The sequence below is a fragment of the Platalea leucorodia genome (genome assembly GCF_965183815.1).
Source record: "Platalea leucorodia genome assembly, chromosome: 3".
Lineage (NCBI taxonomy): Eukaryota > Metazoa > Chordata > Aves > Pelecaniformes > Threskiornithidae > Platalea > Platalea leucorodia.
The window spans coordinates 70041538-70064812 of NC_138825.1; the positions used below are offsets into that span (position 1 = coordinate 70041538).

General features: G+C 36.3%; 1 protein-coding gene across 2 annotated transcripts in view; it reads right to left on the bottom strand.

Annotated features, from left to right (window-relative positions):
• NKAIN2 (sodium/potassium transporting ATPase interacting 2) overlaps positions 1-23275 on the bottom strand; it is a gene marked incomplete at both ends in the record, with an annotated part of 538769 nt that overhangs the window by 233905 nt on the left and 281589 nt on the right. For both annotated transcript variants that reach the window (XM_082307838.1, XM_082307837.1), the window contains one exon: positions 18879-18959. In XM_082307838.1, the coding sequence (XP_082163964.1) occupies positions 18879-18959 (81 nt within the window). The remainder of the gene's footprint in view (positions 1-18878; positions 18960-23275) is intronic.

Sequence of the window (23275 nt, forward strand, 5' to 3'; positions counted from 1 at the left end):
TATTCTGCTGGAGCAAAGGTTCTAGCACAAATCCTGCTAGGATCCATTGGCCAGTTCTTCCCTTGAGAAAATTATGTCTTTTTTTTCTATCTTCTGTTTCCTATATGCTTATTGATTATCAAGTAATATTTTACTATAAAAAAGAAGAAGAAGGGAAATTAGCAGCATTTTACTGACAGAAGATTACAGCAAATTCCCTGGCTTTCTACCTGATTACATTTGCACCACTGGAAATGACTTTACTCTCAGTATGCTCTTTTCCACAGAAAGACCTCAGGTCTCCTGGAGGGGTAGCTGTAGGTGGAGGCCACACTGGGCTGAAAAATAATCATTTTTCTGATAGGCTTCCCTTTACTGATAGTTCTGATAAATTGTGTAATGCTTAAGTGTTTGTGATTGCTAAAGGTCTCATCATATTTTTGTTGTAGAGAGTTGTTGGCCTCTGTGTTAAGGTAGATGACCAGATAGACTTCAGCACATTGTGCATATCTAAATTCTTCTTTTTTTTTCAGTAGAATATCCTTATTCTCTTCTTCTCTGTTCTAAAAATGGTTCTTCATACCTCTACCTTCAGTTACAGCTATGGTTCAGCTATGGATGATGCAATTCCTATATCTATTGTTTACAAATTTACTTCAGATACTTCAAAAAGTAAAGTGATGCCTAAACATATATCAGACTTTTTTTTTCCCTGAGATTCTTATAAAAAAGTCAGCTATACTTCATTTCATGCCATAGGAATGACTGTTAAAGTTTCTTTACCCAAAGTGGTTTCCCATAGTTTTTGTCAATCATCTTTTCTATAGCAAAATACGACACCTTAATTTATGACAAACAGAAACTTTCAGTGCATCAGCATTCATTTAAATGTATTGTAGTTAAACTTCATGATTTAAGCCAGAATATTTATTTTAGGAACCTATAATATTATACAAATGTTTAGCCTGTATAATCCCCAAAGTAAATATGAATAACCTTTAAGGAATTATCACTGAAATTCTAAAAGAAAATTGTTCAGTTTATCAACCTCCTTTTCCGCATTTCCTCCGTGCCATAAAAAATGAAACACAGATGTAAGGATTCACTCAAACTGGCAGACTGCATCATGACCAGTTTTTATCTTTAATTAAGTAGGTGAGTATACTCTTTCCAGAAAAATATTGTTCATATGGTTTCTATAACATCAAACCCAAGGATAACTAGTAAAAGAAGGTATAGTTGCAACTGTGTTGAGTCAATATAGAACAGATTGAATCATCGATCTGTTCTCCAGGTCTGTTTTCCAGATCTGTTCATCCAAAACATAGACAAAAGAAATTACTACAAGGATTCTGCCACACATTTCCTACCAATATTTTTTCACTGACTGTTGTGAATTAGTGAGCAACACCCAAGAAAATACAATTTTTAAAAATGTAGGTATGCAATTTTCAGGAACCCTGGAATTCTTTAGTTTTTTTATCAATGATTTTTCAGGATAGCACTTTTTTTTTTTCCAAATGATACAGAAAGAAGTAAAAGTGGCTAATCTTCCTTTTGATTTTCCTTATCTGTCAGATTACTCTTACCAGCTTCTTAAAGAAAGCAAATGCCCTGTAGCTTGGAAACTCAGTATGCCAAATAGACTCATCTAATCCAATTATACTCATCAAATCAATTAAAAGAAAAATATCTTTGGACCAGACTGTCAGTCATTAGGTGGTGAAGTGAACAGGTTCTAATACGAGAATTTTTTTTTCCCCACAAAATTCTATACATAATTTGAATATACAAGTATGATAACCATAGTCATCACAAAAGTTAGCAGAAGAAAGGTTAGATGTGTTGATGACTTGTAGTCTTGTTAGCAATAGGCTGAAATTTCACTGAGGAGGGGAACAATTCATACATGAGAGAACTTAATAGGACCCATTTGTATGAGCAAGGCTTCAAGTACTTCCACAGTGTGAACAGGACTACACATGGTGAACCATCAGAGTAAGGTGTCTCCACTAGTACTGCAAGGCACTTGAGGAATACTGAGTTTAAGCTCACTGTGGTGCTGTCCTTTTCATGCAGGCAGCTGCAATCATCTATGTTTTACAGTGGCAAGAACTGAGAGCAGAAGTTGAGGCCAAAGCTTCTGATTTACAGGAAATCTGGGTCACAGCTGAAAAATGGACTCAAATCTCCCAAGGTTAGGTCAAGTGATTTGAACTACAAAGTCATGTTCCTTTTCTGCAGTTAAATAACTGGCTCATTCAGTGAGCAGATGATATTTAATGGATTAATAAATGTTTACTGCTTCATGTACAGATTCAGATCCCCTAACATTTGCACATCTTTAATATTCCAAGTTCACTGAAATATGAAAGCAAAAAAACAAAATAGAACTCATACCATTACTCATATGTTTATCTGTGTTTTGTGATGATAAATACCAGTACGTCTTTTTTTACTAAGTCTAATTTAACAACATTTTGGTGAGGATGGAAATTATCTATGCATGCCTTACACAGTGTCAGTTTAGACACTGAATGCTTGCACGATGCATGCTCCATAACATGATTTCCATATCAATGAAACTAAAATCTTCTCTTCTATTATGAAATTGTTTTTGATGTGCGGAATTCTCAAGACATCATCATGCTTTTAGGGATAAGACTTGACACTTTGAGAAGCCCTTGAAGAGTCTATGTCAGCTCCTGGCCTCATTTTAGTCAATGGAATAAAAAAAAAAAATACATTGACTTCAATAGGGACACGATTTCACCTGAAGTTTCCGCCTAAAAAAAAAAAAAAAGAAAGAGAAAGCGGAACAAATCAAAAAGCTGAAAGAGCAACCACAGAGAATCAGAAAGACAGATAGACTTTTTCTTTTTACAGTTTTAGAATAGTGAGTCTGTATTCAATCCTGAGTTTCTGTAACAAAATTACTAATCCATCAATCCCTGTGTTCTTATGAAATTGTAAGATGAAAAGGATGCTTATATGAGCTTTCCAGAGCAGTTCATACTAAAATAACTTTCCTTCTTCAGCTATGACACATGAGTGAGTTGGCTATGGCAGTTTTGGGGAGGTGGAGCAGTAGATAGGACATACTCGACCTTATTCTGGTTTCTGACCCTGGGCCGTGTAGTGTCACTTACATCAAACCTAAGAAAGTGCATAATGGATGTAAATCACCATGCAACAGTTGCACGGCTGGCTTAAAACCTGTTCACAAAAAGTATTTATCGGTGTTTGGCTGTTAAGCTGAGAAACGATTTGAAGTGGAAGGCGGGTATCCACTCCAGATTCGACTCAATTAATATTTTCATGAATGATTTGGGTGATAGAATTGAAGACATTATATCATGCAGAAGGATAGCAAACACTGCAGAGGACAGGACTGCAATCCAAATGATTTCAGCAAATTGAAGAGATGACCCAAGAACAACAAGGTGAACTAAATAAAGAAAAGAGCAAAGTGCTTCCTATAGGCAGGAGAAATCAGACAGATTGAAAGTAAGTAACATTTGGCAAGGTAGCAAAATATGGCAAAGAGAACTGCAGGAGATTGTAATAGTGACTCAGAAATGAGAATCAACACTGTAGTACTGTGCAAAACCCAGAAAATCTGATTCAGTAAAGCTTAAAATGCAGCTTTATAGATAAAATACTAGAGGTTCTATAGGTCTGCTTTACTTGGTGCTTGGTGCTGGTGAGGTCTCAGCTGGAATATCCTTTTTTTTCTTTTTTTTTTTTGATACTGCATGCTAAAAAAGCTACAAAGTATACGGGAAGAATCTAGAGGAGAACAATAAGAATAAGAGACCTAGAAAATATGAGCAATAAGGAAACATGAGAGAAATTTATCTACTTTGCCTAGAGAAGAGAAAAAAAGGAAGAATCAGCATGATAAATGTCTTTCAACATGTAGATGGTATAATAAAGACAATGTTTGTCGTGCCAGTTCAGGAAAGGTCAAAGGTATGCGGTAAAATAATTTTGGTTGGATCCTAGAAAAAACTTCTTGCATGCAAAACCAGGTTACTTGGTAATGATATGCAATCCATTTTATTAGTTTATAAAGAATCACTTAGCTAACCAAGTGTTAAGGACAGATTAATTACTATTATTATTTTATATGTGCAAGAAATATTATAAGGAGATCTCTTCCATCTTTATGTTTCTATAATTCTACTAGAAGTACTTTAGCATCACCTAAGTAGAGAAGCAAAAGACACTGGACCTTCTGGACTCATGGGTATACCTTTCTAAATACATCAGCAACATATGAATATGTAATTGAGTTATCTTTTTTTTTTTCTTTTTCATTCTAATAATAAAGTAAATCATCATCCCAAAGGACTTTATACTTAACATAGTGCCACATGACTTTCTATCTATAAAATACAGCAGTTCCATATTTCTACAGTTTGGTATTTAATTCTAAAAAAGTAAAATAAAATATTTATTTGCTCAAGGACTTACATATTCAACAGTTGGCCTTTTTCTCCTTTTTACCTTATCTAACATGTACCATGAAGCCCATCACAAAGAAAATACTACAGAAAAGAAACAGCCATTAATAAATATATACTCTTAAATTTTTAAGTAGGCTGAATATATATCCCTTGCTCGGTATCAGAAATCTTCAGATCAGATCTTTTGCTTTGAATTTTTCATGCAGTCTTTCCATTTTTCGTGTTATGAGTGTCTTCTATAGTACCAATCAATATAGAGCCACAAATTCTTGACATTGCTCTTTGCTTTGAAGCGTGCACTTACTTCATTTGCCTTTTTAAGGATTCAATTTTTGAAATTCAACTATTCCATGCTCTGAACTGAAAACCAAATGCTTATTATTCATTTGCATGTTAGTATGACTTTTTGTATAAAGTTTCAAAACTGACTCCCATTGTTTCATGGACATGGTAGGCAGATTTTCAATTTATTTCATGTGCAGCCTCACTGGCTTACTCTGAAGCAAAATGATAATCAATGAGGAGGAGAATCAAATAAACTATGCAACTCCAACTGAAAACATGTAGCAGTTTTTGCAGTATGTTTGTAAGTGAAAACTCTACCACTGCCATTCTTTCTCCTTTTCTTGAAGGCAAATCAATAAATGCAGGATTTAAAAAAAAAAAAAAAAGAAGGAATTTTTTGCTAGAACTCAAACCCCATTTTCAGAAATTACTAACAGACTAAACACTCAAATTCCAATTTAAATTCAATTTAGGCTCCATGGCACCAGATTTTTAAATTTATTAGGAGCTTGGTGTTAAAGGAAGGCATCTTGTTGTGCTTAATGACCATGAATTCAATGGGTGATAGAGACTTAGGGTTGGATTCAGCTCATTTAACTATAGCTGTCTAGAAGACAGGTATTTACCCTGAGCTATGTTGGCAGTCTAGGCAGAGAAGCAGGGATCTCCAAAGAGTGTTTCAGCCCATCACCACCTGCATCAGGCAGGTGTTTAGGAAAAAAGGGGCAGTGTAAAAAGAAGGAGTGAGAGAGACTGAAGAATTACACATGGGAAGGGACGTGTCACATGGGCATGGGAGGATGTCAGCACACAGTGGCCTGCTCTGCTGAGACGGAGCCGAAGACACATCATCAGCCTCCAGACTCACAGTGGCTTGCTGGTTTCCTTGAGTCCATGTTTTCGTGCCTATAACCCACCATCTTAAATAAATAGCAGATTATTTGAATATTATTTGAAAATAATTTTTAGAGTTTGGCTTACCAAAGACCTAAGTTATATGTGAAAATAACCGACATATGCAATTTGCCACTTACTTACACTTGTAATATTTTGCACTGCCTCTGTATGAGACATGGAAGAGATGGTACTTGATACTTATCACTTTGAAAGCATGCTTCTTTATGATAGGAAACAAGGGAGTACTGTCTTACATAGTAAACAATGATACCAGTGTAAAAAAATTATATTACTTTTTATATATTCTTTTTAATGGACAAATTTTTGTGCTTATGAAAAACAACTGAAAACATTGCCTAAAGCTAAACAGAATGGGTACAGGAATCAAACAAATTTCTCATGTAAACTCTCTCAGTAAACTTTAGTCTTAAGCGACTTTTCATATAGAGGCAACTCTCCTCTGCAGAATCTATCATTAATGCTGCATACTGTGACACAGACAAACATCCTTTAATGATAAGTTAAAGATTGCTGAACTCATTTTCACTCTGAGACCTGAATCAGGATAAGTACTGTTATCTCCTGGAGATGCTTTGGGAGAAATATAACATCAAACCTAAGTCTCCATAGTCTGTTACAAGCTCCTGCTTTCACTATGCGGAGGGAGACATTTCTTGAAAGAATCCCAATTACTTCAGATTTTTACTTTACACTATTTCCAAGTGTGAAAACCCAAGAGTCTGCCAATTTTCATTATATTCTCATTCCTGTAGCAGGTTGTATATGCTAATGAAGAGAAAAAAACTAATTACATAGTATCATAGTCTGTTTTTACTAAGTACTCCTGTAACCTCTTCTTCCAAACAGCTGTCTGAGCTCATAATTTTTTCCTTTTTTAAAAGGAATAAATTAAACCCACAGAATTCAGGAAGGCAAATAGAACAGACAGAAGTTGTAGTTTTAGGAAATATCTTGTGGTTTGGACACCATCGTTGTTTGTCAACCATGAGAAATGCACAGTCAGAAGCTCAAAATCTTTCTGATTCTAAACAAATTATGCTGTATTGTGTATCCTTGTGCTGAGTTGAAAGTACTTCTGTGATTGAAATACTTTAAACCATTCACAAAGGCACTGATAGCATTTGGCAAGTAGAATAGGAACTATTCAAGACAGAATAACTAAAAGAAGATGGGATATTTTTGCACAGTGTAAACCAGGGCAACCATAACACAAGAAAACATTTGATGAAACCAAAAAAGTAAACAAGAGCCAAGAGCAGCATTTGCTTTTTTTGTAGAATTCATGCCTATAAGAATAAAGAAAGAAAAATAATATTAAAGAGAAAGAATCAGACAGAGAATGCCATATATGTGCTGTCAAATGAAATGGAAAACACTGATAAAATATACATACATAGGTATGTATATGTTTGTTTCTCAAAAAAAGCAAGTGGTTAGTTCCTTAGGCTTAAGGAGAAGCTTTTCCAATGGAGAAATTTATTTCACTATTGCCTATGGCAGTATTTCTTACATGGCCATTTGAACACCTAGGATTAACTGCAGTTGAGTAGATGCTAATGTTCATGGATAATCATTGCACAACCCATGGTATCAATTTTAACATTATTCTTATGTGAATACTTATGCAAATACCTTTTATACTGTATATTATCTAGATTATATCTGCAATATATTTAACATTTCATTAAAATTTATATTGTGATGTCATATGCAACATACAAAAGAACAAACACACCTACATAAACATGATATTGAATATTCTAATGAGAAAAAAAAAAGTTTAAAAAATTTCCTTAAGTCAAAATTTAAGACAAACAAATATGTTCCAACTGCTTAACTTCTCCACCTAATGCAAATCAAGCCCCATCATTGCTGCTGCAGGACAGATGTACTTGGGTTTTAGGAACATCTGTGGGAACACTATGAATCAGGTGTATGTGGTTACAATGGGCAGTGAAGTACAGAATTATGTTTAGTGTATTCTGTAAGTGGCAGTTAAAGAGAGATACCTAAATGAAATTGCACTCTAATACAGTGTTTCCCCATACTCCCAAAGCAAAACAAAATTTGACAGTTTAGCCAAAACCAGCTAGAATACATTTGGATGTGCTAAGCATCAGAGGAATGGGCCAGTGGTGAGCAAAGCCAAGATTAAAAAAAGTTGTTCAGCTTTAATAAGCTGAGGGAGGAAAAGAGAGGAGTGAAAAATATAAAATTGCCAAGAAAAGAGAAAAAGACTGAGATTGCTTTGTGAATCTGACTGGAAGTCATAGGCGGGACCCTTACATATATAGGAAGAGCCCTTCACTTTTAAGATATGGTGAAAAGCCTGACAAACCCAACATCTTTTTTTTTTTTTTTCATCTGATTAGTGAGGCATGTCTCAATTATCTGTAGAGGGATTTTTTTTTTTTTTCCACATAGTTTTGAGCACTCTGATCTTACTCTTCCTCTACATTGCAAACAGCAGTTTTTCTATAAGAGGGTTCATTGGCAGTTTAAAGATACCTGTGAGATACTCAGACGCAGCACGTTACTGATCACCTCATTATTGCTGAATTAGCCAGATATTGTAGGGTGGAAGAAAAATAGCCTGAGTTACACTGTGGCCTGCTGAAGAACAGGCTTTTAGAATGAAACCCACAATAAACCACACTTTTGTTCAATTCGTAAGGTTATTTAATCAATCAAATCCTACCCTCAAAACACAGAATCCAATTTCTACCCAAATAGGTGTTTGTGGTAGTCTGATAAGTGGGATATAATGCCATAGTACAGCAGTCTACTCCTGAATAGACAGGATGCCCCTAAAATTAATGTCATTGAAATAGCAGCAGCAAGTTTTGAAAACATTAACACTAGAGTGAACTCATACTCTGGGGATAAATTCACAAAGGTAATCATTGAGGTTAGTGGGTTATTAGAAAAGGAGACAAAGTATTTTTCATAGCTAGTCCTTCATACTGAGCATATGGAATCAACAAAACAAAACAGCTGAGAGTGCTGTCAGCTTCAGTGTGATAGCACTGAAGTCAATGAGGTTTTGCCAGAGAATAATTTTTCTGGTTTATTATGGACAATTAATAAAAATTCATCATCAAATCCTACAGAGTTATCAAAGTTGACACTAGTTAATTCACTTATCCATATACCACAGATTGCTGCCTTTCAGTAAGAGTTTTGGAAACGTTCTTTTCATTGGAATGAGAAAGGAAGAAAATGACAAGAAAAAATTCCAGTTTAAACATATTACTGCCATATTACACCGCAGCCGTTTTCAGTGCATGGCCTTATGGTCTGTGAGCTCGCTGCTACCACCGCAGTGGTGAGAAAGGAATATGGTAAAAATGCCGCTGTACTGCTTGTTGGCTGCACTCACACTGTTCTATGGGATGGGGACAATATAAAACAGGATCAAAAAATGAGAGTGCTTCACAGCTGATGTTGCTTTCCCAGGTTCGATAAATGCTTATTCATACGTGAAAAAATGCTGAAGGCAATACAGAATTTTTATTTCCTACTGGATTAACACTGGCGTAATTTTCAGTGACATAAGGATCAGAATAGTGTCCTTCAGAAATTCCAAGTAATACAAGGCTCCTCAGAAACTGTATGGGCTTAGTGTTGCCTTGAAATTTCTGGTAGACCCTGGGTTCACAAGATGGAGCTTATCTGATAGATTATAATTAGAAGGTCAATTTCTTATTTATATTTAGAGGAAAAGTAAATGTGGGGAAAGTATATTCTAGCCATTGCATCTACATTTAGAACAACAAATTGTTAAGGACTATCTTAAAGCATTGCATATGTACTCTTAAAAAGAATAAATAATGAAACAAAAAGCTGACACCATGAGGCAGTGAAATTTAACCTGGTTTTAAAAAGCAGAATATATTTTCGTATGTTTTCATACTTTCACAAAAGATGAGCGGGTGCTCTGGCAGACTCCCCAGCTTTCAACTATGGTAAATAACCCTTCAGTCCTTGTCCATAGCTGATTCCAGAGCCTGATTTATATACACATAGGAAAGGTCCTGTCTATGAGAGGCATAGACAACTCCCCAGAAGAGATGTCATAGCAAACGTGCATTCTGGAGCTGTGATCTTCTGAGCATCTGCTTCATGGGAAATAAATTTATCTTCTAATTTTTCATTTTAAGCAAAATCAACAGTTTTTCCCCCAGTGCCTTAAACAATTGGTGAAATGCCAGCAATGGTGCACTCTAGCATTCAAAAGTGATTTCCTTACAGAGGGGGAACCAGGAAATGCTACCCAGTCAAAAGCAGGGCTTTGTGTCACTTGCCTATCCATCCTGACAGGGATGAGAAACATGGGGAAAACTTGATGAGAAAGTTGAGAAAATCCAGCTTTCATAAAGAATTTCAAAGATATAACACTGGTTTGCATTCTCCCTGCGGTCTCCTATTTGTTGGTTCCCACTTCTTATTCTGTTTCATCACATACTAAGGCTATGCACCATTTAGGACAGGCCCTATTTATATTATGTGTGTCTAGGGCTGACAGTATAATGGAACCCTGATATCAAATTGGGGCCACTAGATGGTACTGCAATATAATTAATAAATATTAAAAAATAATCTCATAAATATATATTTGTTTTTTCTGAAATGTCTTGGCTGTAGCATTTGAAAGACTTGCAGAAATATCCATGGCACTGCCTTTCGGTATATACTAAAACCTCCATGTAACTATAATATATGCAGTTGTAAGGCATATGCTAAAATACGTGCTTACCATTCTTAACAGTATAACTACGGTACTTAATACGTATGTACACACATATGTAAATTAACATATGGAATTATCATCTGATCAGTCACTACACTTACTCATTTTCATGTGTCCCTGTATTCAGTGCATAACTATTAGATTATGGGAAAAGTGTGCATATATGAATCAATATGCAGATGTATGTTTATTCATGAACTCAACATAAAATATATCCTAGAATTTTAAAAGATAAACTTTGTACAATAAGCAAAATCTATACAACCATATTTCATATTTTTCTATACTTTGAATGATTTGCTTCACCATTAAAGAGATGAAAAATTCCACTTTTATCTAAATGTTTTCCACCATATGCTATTTCTACAGTAATAAACAGTTTAAATTTTATAATCAGTTATCTTCTAGCTGGTAAAGAACTTGAAGTTTAAAAATTGCTGCAAAACTAAATTATCTGAAAGCATAAGCATGCTTAATAGTATCTGCCCATGAAACTACCCCCAGAATAACCTAACACTGCTGGTTGCCAGCACTATTTTCAATTTTCATCTGTTAGATATATGATCAAGCATGTCAAATCTGCCCTGAGTAATAGAAATGAAAAAATGAAGTCATTTACTTAAAACATTCTGATAGCTATTTATCTGAAAACCCTGGTCAGATTTACCGCTCAAAGGCATTTACCTACAAAGTTAACCAGATGCTTTGAGTTGAAAACTAATTTAATTTCTCTGTTATCTTAACAGGACATCTGTTTAAACAACATCCAAGGAAGGTAATATGTTCAAAATTAAACATCCTGCAGGTTGTTTTATTAGAGTATGTGCAACGCTGACATTTAACTGTTAATGACCACCGCCTTACAAAAATAATTAGTAAATCTGGAATCAAACCAGTATAACGATTATACTAATGGACATGAAGTAATGTAGAATGAATATGTAACTGGTGTAAGTTCAATCTTGTTGCCAAGTTCATTGCTTTGCTACAACTGAGTTACACTGAAGACGAATGTCCCATTTCTTTTGTTTCCTTCTTTCATCAGCTTCATCTAGGTATCAAACTGTCCCTTTAAAATCAGAGTATATTAGCTGCATAAAGTGTTCAGCACTCATAGCCAGCATGTTTTTTAAGCATCATGAGTGACAAGCTATGCAAATCATATCCTGAAGTAATTTGCATTATTGCAGTTAATTTGCATATGGATATAAACTGCGCTTCAGAGCAACTAGGTATCAATCCAAGCAGTGGCATGTGAAAGTCAGACGCATAGGTGGATGTGTGCTCGCCAATGTTGGAATATTCAAGAGGAAAAGTACTAGCAGGTGCCTATTTCTGGTTGATCTTTATAACTTTGCTGGATAAGATGGTGGGACAAATATATTTCCTCCCACCATATTTCCATATTTCCTCCCACCCCTTCCATTTATGCCCACCGGCAATGCAGGGCTGATGTTAATTTGTCTGTTGGCAGGAAGTGCTACGACCATGGCTGCCTCTTCCTCTTCCTGTTAGTGACATCTAATGGAAAAGCAAAAGAGAAGGGATGGACTGCACTACAGCTACTAAAAGTCAGCCATATCTGGCTAATCCTGGACTAACATCTCAGGTCAACAAGGGAAAGATAGACTTATCAGTGTTGAAAAGCTGCTAATGCATGAACCTCAGCTGTGGGTGGATTTCTAAACTGCTCATTTCCTCCTTAAGATCTTTTGCTTCAGATGCTCTCCCATAGTCCAGGTTGGTTGCCGAGCCTGGCTGGAGGCAGGAGGATGGACTAGCCATATCCTGAAGTCCCTTCTGGCCTTACTTTACTATGAACCATGTCTCTGAGAATGAAAACACTGATTTTAATCACAGTGTACATTGGCAGTTGGGGAATCCCACTTACATGATTTCTTACATTTGTCATTATTATCCTGCTTTCACAATGTGGAAAACAAACTTGCAGTCCAGCTACAGAGTGGGTAATACTTGCAGATAATAAAAAAGCAACAAACTCTTTCCTTAAACCTTCATTTCTCCAGTAGTTCCTTTGCACTCCCAGAGCTGTCTCTCTGCCCAGGGGTACTCCCCAGCAATGCCATTATATTGCCTTCCTCCTTGTCCTGGTTTCAGCTGGGATAGAGTTAATTTTCTTCTTAGTAGCTGGTAGAGTGCTGTGTTTTGGATTTAGGATGAGAATAATGTTGATAACGCACTGATGTTTTGGTTCTTTCTAGAGTAGAGTTTACACTAGTCAAGGACTTTTTAGCTTCTTGTGCTCTGCCAGGTGCATAAGAAGCTGGGAGGGAGCATAGCTAGGACAGCTGACCCAGACTGGCCAAAGGGCTATTCCGTACCATATGACATCATGCTCAGTATATAAGCTGGGGGAAGAAGAAGGAAGGGGGGGGACGTTCGGAGTGATGGCGTTTGTCTTCCCAAGTAACCGTTACGCGTGATGGAGCCCTGCTTTCCTGGGGATGGCTGAACACCTGCCTGCCGCTGGGAAGTAGTGAATGAATTCCTTGCTTTGCTTTGCTTTGCTTGTGCGTGCGGCTTTTGCTTTACCTATTAAACTGTCTTCATCTCAACCCATGAGTTTTCTCACTTTTACTCTTCCGATTCTCTCCCCCATCCCACTGGGGGGGAGTGAGCGAGCGGCTGTGTGGTGCTTAGTTGCTGGCTGGGGTTAAACCACGACAGTCCTGCTCCTTGTCAGTTACTGGGGAGCCTTCACCAAGTTTTGGTTAAACTTCCTGATTCATATCTACCTCAGCAGGAAAGGGGAAGAGTTACATATTTTCAGTATTTTATTTGACTGCAATGTTTTCAGTATTTCCCTAAATACAATATCAGGCAACTTAAATGTTGATATAAATTGAATTCTCTTTGAACGAAAGGATTCTAATTATTTTTGAATGCGTTATTACTTCTTCCAGTTAGCAAGGATAACCTTCATCTTTCCACATATTGCCTAAGATACTATATAGCTTTACATATATGTGAAGACCCTTCATTTTTCTTCCATAGTAAAGCATGTAAAATTGTGAAAAGCGAACTGATTATTTATTACATGATAATTAGCTTTTTTCTTGTGAGATGCAACAAGCTGTGTATGGTTGGAAATAGGAATTCAACTAACAGAAAGGACAAAAAGAAAGCTGAAGTACTCAACTTCAGTTAAAAGCCTAAAGGGGATGTTAGAAAAGATGGAGCATGACTCTTCTCAGAGGTACACAGTGAAAGGACAAGAGGCAATGTCACAGATTTCAGCAATGGAAATTTCAACTGCATATCAGAAGAAAATTTTTGACAATGAGAATGGTTAAGAACTAGAGAGGTTGTGAAATTTCCATCCTTGGAGACTTTTAAAACTTGACCGGCTAAAACTCTGAGCAACCTGATCTAACTTTGAAGTTGGTGCTGCTCTGACCAGGAGACTGGATTAAGTGACCTTGAGACGTCTCTTCCAACATGAATTACACTGTGATTTTGTGGGTCTAAGTTATCTTATATTTGCAGATATTTGGGGTGGGTAGGAGAATACGTGTTCAGAAACATTTGAGTTCCCTTAAAACTTCTGGCAGAAAACAATCTGATTACAGATTTTTCTTTAGTTTACATTTTAATAGTTACAATACATTCAATTCTTTGTACCACATTTAATAATTCCAATTTTAATAAGTGTATTTTTTTAATCTTTCCTATTCTTTCGTGTTCCCTTTTTGCAGCTCAGGAGAATATATGAAAGGAAGTAACCTCATCTCAATGCAAATAGCAACATTTTTTTTAAAGAACAGTAGCTTGCAACTCAGATCTGTAGAATGAGTGCTAAAATCATGAGGAACTGCACTTTAACTACACATGGTGAGCTATGTACATACTATCGCTACTGTGCTTAGGATTCTTAGGTGCCACAGTTCTGCACATAAGCTTTCATAGTATTATTCTACATGTTTTCAGAGCAGAGTTGAAGTACAGGATTTACTTGTATGAAGTATGGAAATTAATTACATAATGGCCAATGAGGAGGAAAAAAGTATGTAATGGCCACACATGGTAAGAAAAGCATGATTTTTGCTTTTTTTTTCCTGCCCCTTTATTAAGCTTTTCTGACTGCCAGAATACTGGAGTAAGATCCAGTATGGCAGCCTCACTCAATTCCCAAGCCTGATTCATCTAAAATAGGCCATGCTGTACAGAGATTTAGGAAAGGATCGTGATAAAGAAAGAAATACAGTTGTGACTGCATAATTAAAAGCTATATAAAAATGAATGTACAGAGAAAGCTAAATTATGCTTATACAAGCAACCTTAGAATCATAGAATCATAGAATCGTTAAGGTTGGAAAAGACCGTTAGGATCATCGAGTCCAACCGTTAACCTATCACTGCCAAGTCCACCACTAAACCATGTCCTCAAAACCTTAATTCTGGCATTTCTTGATACTGGAGTGTTTGACTTTCAAACACCTAATTTTTGTGTTAAAAGACGTAAGTACAACTTTTGATTTAATATATTAAATGTTATGTTTGTATGTTATTAGACATAAATAAGGAAGATGTCAAGAATGCCATACAAATAGAAACTAAGTCAATTTTGACAGTTAAAACAAGTTTTTAAAAAGTATATTCTTGGTCACATTCACATAGTACTGTAGGGACTACAGCAAAGAGATACTGGAGCCCAGCCAGGTGGCAGTGAGAGGAGAGAGCTCGTGTCTGGTCACACAAGCAGGGATGCATGCAAGGGAACCAAAAGTACTGGCACGAGCCTGGGACCATGTGCAGCAAGGGCTGCTTTGGACCCTGAACCCCAGCTGGTCCCCCTCGTCCAGCACCCCAAGTCCAACCTTCGCCTTCACTCCCAGTAACTGACAGCAGCAGCATCTCTACACTCCCACACTTGTGATGGGACCAGTACAACCTCAGCCATGCATTTTTGGAGTGAAAAATTGCCTACTCGGTTTTCAACTAAAAACGGGAGTTCGATAGTTCTTATTCTGCTTTTATTCTGCTTGCGGGATCCTTAGACATCATTAGGGGAAGCTTTTAAATGTGCTGAAGCAGGAGTGCTGTTTCTTCATTACATGAGTATTTGCAGCACTCTTTCTACTGAGGGTCTTTATTCAGAGGCCGCAGCTGAATCCCATAGAAATAAATGGGAGTTTTGTCTGAAGAAGAAAGTAAAAAATGCTCAACAGACTGTTAACTTTTTGTTGGGTTTTGGGGCTTTTTTTTTTTCCCCCCAAGATAGCTGAATCTAGTTCCTTGTGTCCTTTCTTGATATATTTAAGCAAATCATTGAAATATTACATTTTCTTAGAGATGCTTTCTATTATGTTTTCCTTTTTGTTTCACTAGTGTACTTCAGATGTGCCTCATTCAAGACAAGAGGTTATACTTTTCATACGCTACATTTGCCTAGCCACAGGCCAAAATAAATATTACCACTCCTGAAACCTTACAGTCCTACTTATACTGAGTATGGCACTCACCAGCAAGCAAAACAACACACAGACTAATTAACTATTATTGAAGACTAATACTGAAAAGTAAGTCTGAGAAGTGGGTTTTCTAGGCATGCATTCACAGATCCACATAACAAAGTTAAGAACAAGTGATTGTGCTTCCTCTTTGTTACAAACCTTCTAAGCCATAAATATTCCAGCTTGCTGTGAAAGAGTTTCAGCAAAGACAACCGTGCCTCAAGGACAGAAAATACATAGTGTGATGCCCTTTTGAAGAAGATATATATGATTGTAATGGTGTATAATGCAAACAAATTTGCATGGCTGTTCACTAATAATCCTTGAGCCTCCTCAGTCTCTTCAGAGATGATTACCTCATTGTTCTAAAAATTTCTGAGTCTTTGCAGGCCTTTTTCAGTGTAATAAGGAAAAGCTGTAAAAATGTCATGACCTCCGCCCCCACAACTAAAATAAAAAAGGAGGAAGGTAGCAAACCTTTTGTAATAAGGTATATTAACAATTGAAATATGTCCTGTCCGTTGTATCAGCAAGTGATGATGGAAAAATTGATGTACATACACACAGAATAAAAGCTCTTCTCAAAACTTTAAAAAAAGCCTTTCTTTTATTTTATTTGGTAGAAAGCTGTAAATTATATATATAAAAATAAACTATACCCAGCTGAACTATTATTACACTGTAATTTTAACCTATCAATTCCTAAAGCCATGCTGTGCAGGATCCTCTCTCATGGTTTACAACCCCAGAGGCATCCCTCTGGTACTTACCTAAAGGTTATTTTTTATTCTCTATTTAGAACTGATTCAGACCCAGAGCTTTTTTCAAGGTTCTACGTGCCATTCCAAACACAAAAAATTACACAGGAGAATCATTACAGATTTGAAGTTGCAGTTATTCCCAGGTGAAAATATAAATAATAAAGAAGATTCAGTGCAAGATGTATGAATGTGACTGAGAGACATAAAACCTAAAATGATCCATTTTGTAAGATACCTACATCTGTAAAACAGTTGGAGCCTCTAGAGGATCTAGAACAGGAGGATAAGTTTTATCCATCCAAACAGTTGGGTATCGTTCCATTAGACCTATATTTCTAGGCCCTAGATCTTGCAGAAGATTTGATCATGTGGGGAAGTTTTGATGTACCATGCACAGCTGAAAGGGACAGGAGAGGAGAGGGATGTCCCTTGTGTGAAGTAGACCTTCTGTAGATAACGAGTCAATCTGTAACTATTTCTTCAATCCATTTTCTAGGATGGATGGAGTGGAACCAAACGGAGTGGAAGGAATTTACTCTACTGGATATATGATCTTCAAGGCAGATCATATCACTGTAACAAATAATACCTCTAAACACCAAATAAAAAAATTTAACTGCAGCTGAAGCCTGAACCATATGGTTGGTTGGGAAACACTCTAGATGACACAGCCCTAGACTTCAGCAAAAATCAGTTCCAGGTTTAGGTAATGGTTTTGGCCCATCTTTATTCCAAGTAGCACTCACTAGTGTTCTTAAGCTGTTTTTTATACCCATTAAAACACAGTGCTCAAACAGCTGCTTCTCCTTTCTCTCTTCTTTCCCACCCCCTTTCACTTCCGCAGACACGATAAGCATCCCAACATTCACAAGTTTAGGAATGGAGGTGTCTGAAACAGGCAGGTGGAAAGAGGGTGGATTGGGTTGAGTATAACTGTACCACAGGTGCCGGGTTTGTTCTATACAGTAGTTCACTTAGCAATACAGAAAGCATTTTAACCAAATAAAAGATAATATATGCAAGTTCTTTTATTTACTGTGTTTTTGCCAAGCTTTTAATGAGATTGGGCATGTCTGAAGGTATAAAACCCAGAAAGTGTAATGTTTTACCTGCAGAAAATTACTTTACACCCTCAGGAAGTGAAATTCTGATCCTTTTGAAGTCTGCATCTTTTGAAGAAACAGAATACATGGGGATGAAATATCCCAGTCTCTAGTATTTTTTGTACTTTGGGGGTGATTTGAGAGAAAATAGAGGTAACGAAGTATCTTTGCCTCATTTATTCTTCCTATAATTGTGTTTAACTCTCTGCATCATAACACATAAGTAACTCACAAAGGGTCAGGCCTAAACTCCCTTTAATCAGGAACAGCAATTATATATCTGAGTCAAGAAGAGGATATGATCTCTTTCACATGTGGGATTCTCCTTGATGGTCAGTTCACACCACTGTGAGCATAACTCAGCATGGACAGCAATATTTAGACTTAGTTGAAGCTTATTACTTTAACAAAATAATTTGTTACCACTGCTAATCTTTTATCCCACAAATTGCCAGCCTTCTGGGAACGCCTCAGAAAGTAGGAGTTTTGGTTTGAGATGTTGGTTTGAGCCCATTACCAACTGCCACTTTACGTGTTATCACTTACAGTGTCAATAAAACCCTATAAATATGTCATTCTTAGGAAAATATATTTTTCCTATGAATTTTGACTGTGTCTTCAATCATAACATTCCTACCAGAAGCACAAAGTTAAAAAACACTGCTGTAGCCAAATGGCAATCTATTCTGGCAACTCAGTTTACATCTTAAGTTAATGAAAGACACCTTGTTTTACAATTATTATGCTGTGGTGTAAGATCCCTGAAAGGAATCAAGCTAAGTAACAGCTGAATGGTACAAAAAATATTTGTTTACCCTTGAGATGGTAATCTTTTGTATTCATGAAATCTAATTAATGTCCCTCATAGAGGTGAAATTTGCATTGGAGAATTACTGAGGGGACAAAAAGAGGTAATTTTCTTTTAAAACATATATACCACTAGTGTTGTGAGCATCAGAAGGTGTATGCTCATTACTGTCTAGATTAAAATTTTCTAACATACCCAGAATACTCCAAATTTCCACCATACTACCCTTGTTCTAATAACACTAAGAGGATGACTAAAACAGAACACAGCCTTTTGACTGGGGCATGTTAACACAGTGCCGATGGCGTAAATGTATCCAATAGTAAATTACCTTTGAAAGGTCCCCAGCCTCCAAATAGAAGCAGATAACAAACACGTTCCATGTAACCCAAAGGACCAGCCAGACAGCATACTGCAGGGAGGAAGAAAGAAACAATGCATTAATAATTTCACTGTCAACTAAGTTAAACTTAGTTCATTAGACCATTAGTTCAAGTCAAGACAAAACCAGACTATAAATATGGTGCATACAAATAAAAATGTTACATATAAAAGAGAATCAAGAACAAATTCTTCCCTTTCACAGACACAATGTAGAGTGACCTGGTGAATATGCACCAGAAAATCTGCATCTAATAAAACAGTTGATAGAGCTGACATTTGAATTTGAGACTAATCTGGATCTCTTATTATTGTTCAAATGGGGAATATTGCAATATCAAGAGAGGCATGTAATATCAATTATATGTGAGAAGTGCAGAGCTGTTTATTCAAATGGTTATTCAAATATAACTTACTAAATAACAAAATCTAACTGGATTCTGCAACACTGCAGATTTAGTGTCAAGAAACTAAACCTAAATACATATAGGTTATTTTGCAGTATTTCTACAAAATATGGAGGGATTTGGTCATGAGAGCTGCCTCTATCAATATAGTTTGTGACATTCCAAAGCATGGCTCATAATTATTCAGCACCCTCAGGGGCAGACTGTATTTTAAATGGCCAATTTCTTTGGGTTTCTTTTTTTTTGGTTTGGTTTGGTTTTGTTTTACAGTGTATAGGAGAAGTATTCATGCTTAAGCAATATCTATTCATTGGTGGTTGCCAAACTTTTTATTTACATATCTGATGTGAGTAATGGAGTACATGTTTTCTCTCCTTCTGCCCACTACTTTGCTTCTTTTTTGTATTCATAAGACCTTATGTGCTAGGACTGGAAACTACATTTCCCTGCCGTAATGCTGGAGGATCTTGTATAATAAAGTTTGACCTGCTGTTGCTACTCTTATCTAATGCTTGTGCTTGAGAACTTCCCTTGATAAATTATTCCATCATCTAATAAACCTTAGGATCTACAACTGTTTTTCTAATGGCTGTTGTAGCTATCCTCTAGTTGTTCACAATTCAATTCTGCATGTTTGCTAATTTCATTCCACAGACCCATGGCACCGCATACGTGTGAAATATGACAGAGACACGACACTGTTCCCTACCTGTTATAGCTGAAGGCTATTTCCTCCTTTTATATCACCAATCCATTTCTCTCAAGTATTTACAGACTTACTCTTGTTTTGTTGTCTTTGCTCCAAACTGTGCTGATTAAATTTTGTTAAACTACTTTTCCAAAGCCGGAAACTGTTTTCTGCACACCTCTATTATATCACCTTCTGAATAAGCAGACAATATTTTAGACTGTACACTATCCATCCCTTATAAAAAATATATGACAAACCATTGTTTACCATGAATGCCAATCTCCTTCTCTAAATTCAGTAACAACCTATGTAGGATTCTTCTTGCATTTCTCTTGGAAGTGCTGTTTTGCATCAGATTGTCTACCGTTTGACCTGCCATTTTCTACTTAATCTTCCAGATACTGTGAAAACAATACAATTCTGTCCTTTCTCAGGAGATCTAAAGTGAGACTATATCCAACATGAGTAAAATTTAGGCCTGTGCTGATTTCTTATTTTTATAGATAACCAAATAATTGCCAACCAGCCTGGCTATTAGGTAAACCATGTATAGATTTTAAAGAATTATGATAAATATTGTTTTGATCTAATGGAAGCTAAAACAGTTTTAAAGGTTTGAATTGCTTTACAGAGAAGTAATTTTAAGCAATTTAAAGCATACAGATTACATATACTTCATAGGACAGCTTTTTCTGATCCATCAATCTGGTCACAGCTCATAGATTTATTTAAGTCAGGAGGGATCCTCTGGAGGTCACCTGGTCCGATCTCTGCTCAAAGCACGACCAGCATAGATCAAATTGTGCAGGGATTTGTCCAGCTGAGGTCTGAATATCTCCAGGAATGGAGTTTTCATGGCCTCTCTAATGTACTCTTTGAGTGTAGGCTGCTCATAAAACTTTGGAACATAGGAACTTAATTCAGGCGCATGGTCTTAACACACTCTTTTTTTTTTTAAAAAATCCAACTCTGAGACATTAAGTATACTGAGCGTTTCATTTTCTTGTAGCTTGCTTATAGTACACTTGGCTTCACATGTAACATGGAGCATTATAACTACCAGAACAAGAGAAGGAAACATTAATTTAGATTCAATAACCTTAATTTGGCATTTTTTTCTAATTTTGCAGCATTTTAACTTGCCGTTTTTTGACAATTATTTTAATATTTTAATGTTATATACAAGTATACATATATTCTGATGGAGTTAATACAAGTATTCCTTCTGACACACAAAGATAATTGGATTTCTTATAGTGAAAATTCTAAATACTGCATTTAGACTGGTTTCCCAAAGAAATGAGACTTAAGCACTAACATCCATGCAATGTTTGTTCCCTCGAAATAACTTCTGTGCTCCTGAACAATTTTAAGCAAACTGGACAAAAGCCTAGAAGATTCAAAGATTTTTTTTCACAAAAGTTTCAGGAAAATAGGCCTACAAATGGGAAGAGATACTCTATTAAGTCCTCATACAGAGAAAGACTTACAAGATAATCTTTTATCAGTCCACACGAAGGAGAAAAAATGTGGGAGAGACCCACTGGAAACTAGGTGTCATTAGAACGGCTGTTCATTGCACAACTTGTCACATTGCATGTAAGCAACAGCTGATTAAAAAGCTCCCTGTGCACAGCACATCCAGCAGAACACTCCAAGGCACTTTGGAGCTGCTTGTCCCGGAAGGGAGCCTTATGCTTACATAAAGAAGTGAAACTTCTTTTTTCCACTGTCTAGTCTACCACCAAAAAACCGACAAATTTATCTGACTTTTAGATACACTCTTTTAAAAAGCATCTGCTGTTATTGGACTACAGATAAGGTTTAAAAACGTCTTTTAAACGTATGTTTTAAACTGCTTCCTTTTGAAATGTTATATTAAGTGTTTGCTGCCTGAATTCTGCGGATAAACACTGAGTATAATTATCTTGAAATACAAGGATGCTTCTGCTTCCCACTGCTTCTTATTTCAGATGCTTCAGATCTGGCACATCTCTTATCTCTGGATCACATACAGTCATAAATGCCTCTTGTTGTCGATGTGCTTCAGCAAATTGTTGCGGAAATTCAGCTCTGAAGGTCTGTAACAATGAACAAATCCTTCTGGTACTCTCTATTATATGTATCTAATTAGAAAAACATTTTATAAGAGTTCTTCGAAGGGCTATAGCTGTATTTTTTTCTCATATGCAGGAGTTCAAGACAGCTGCATTGTGTGACAGAAGCCACCACAATGCCACAGCAGTCACATATCAACAAGACAAGAACCTTGATGAACACACACTTGACCAAGCAGGAGGCATAGCAATGACAACACAGCTTATTATTTTTATGGAAATCCACACTGGAAAGAGGTATAACTGGAAGGCTAAGACTGAAGATCTAAATACTTGCTATTTTGCAAAGTTGCAGCCAATCAGTAAAAGTTACTTTTTTTTTTGTAAAATAAATTATATCAATACAGCTCTTATATGGTAGAATACGCTTCCCATTCTTCAAGTAAACATGAATTTATAACCCTCGACAAAGAATTATGAGAAGAATTACCTACTTTATGATTTATTGACACTGTGTTGTTACAGGTTTGAAAATTTGCTATAAATCATCACAAATTAATATAGGATTTCTTTTTTCTTGGGGAATGGGAAACTGAAATATCAAAACACTTGTAACAGTATGAAGAATCCATACATCCCTCTTCACACTTCTCTCAAAGTTGGCTAAGTCACATTGTCTCCTTTTTACTAACAGGGAAACTGAAGGTCAAAGAAATTAAATGACTAGACTTCATCCCACAGCTCAATAGAAAAATGATCACAAAGGCACAAGAACCAAAGGTCCAGGTAGCTCACTACTGCCTTTGACAAAAATCTGGTCACCAGAACTCACATCTAATACTCTTGTCACTTTGCCTGAAGGAGAAATATGTCACATACCTTTCAAGTATAAATAGTGAGCAACTCTGATAGCTATGAGCATTTTAAATTTAAGCATTTTTTCACAGAACTTTACACAGCATTTCTCTTGCTCCCAGATTCTTTTTGGATATGCAAGTCAATTTCAGTCACATTTGACTGTGGGATACAAGGGCTCCAGATCTGCAAGATACTACCTTGTGCAATTCAAAGCCATTGAATTGTTCTTGTGATTAGTGATTTGCAGCTTATTTTCTCTTTAGAAATGTACACAATTTTAGTTTTAGATTCTTCCAAATCTGAAAATATTATGCCTCAAGATCCTTCCATGCTC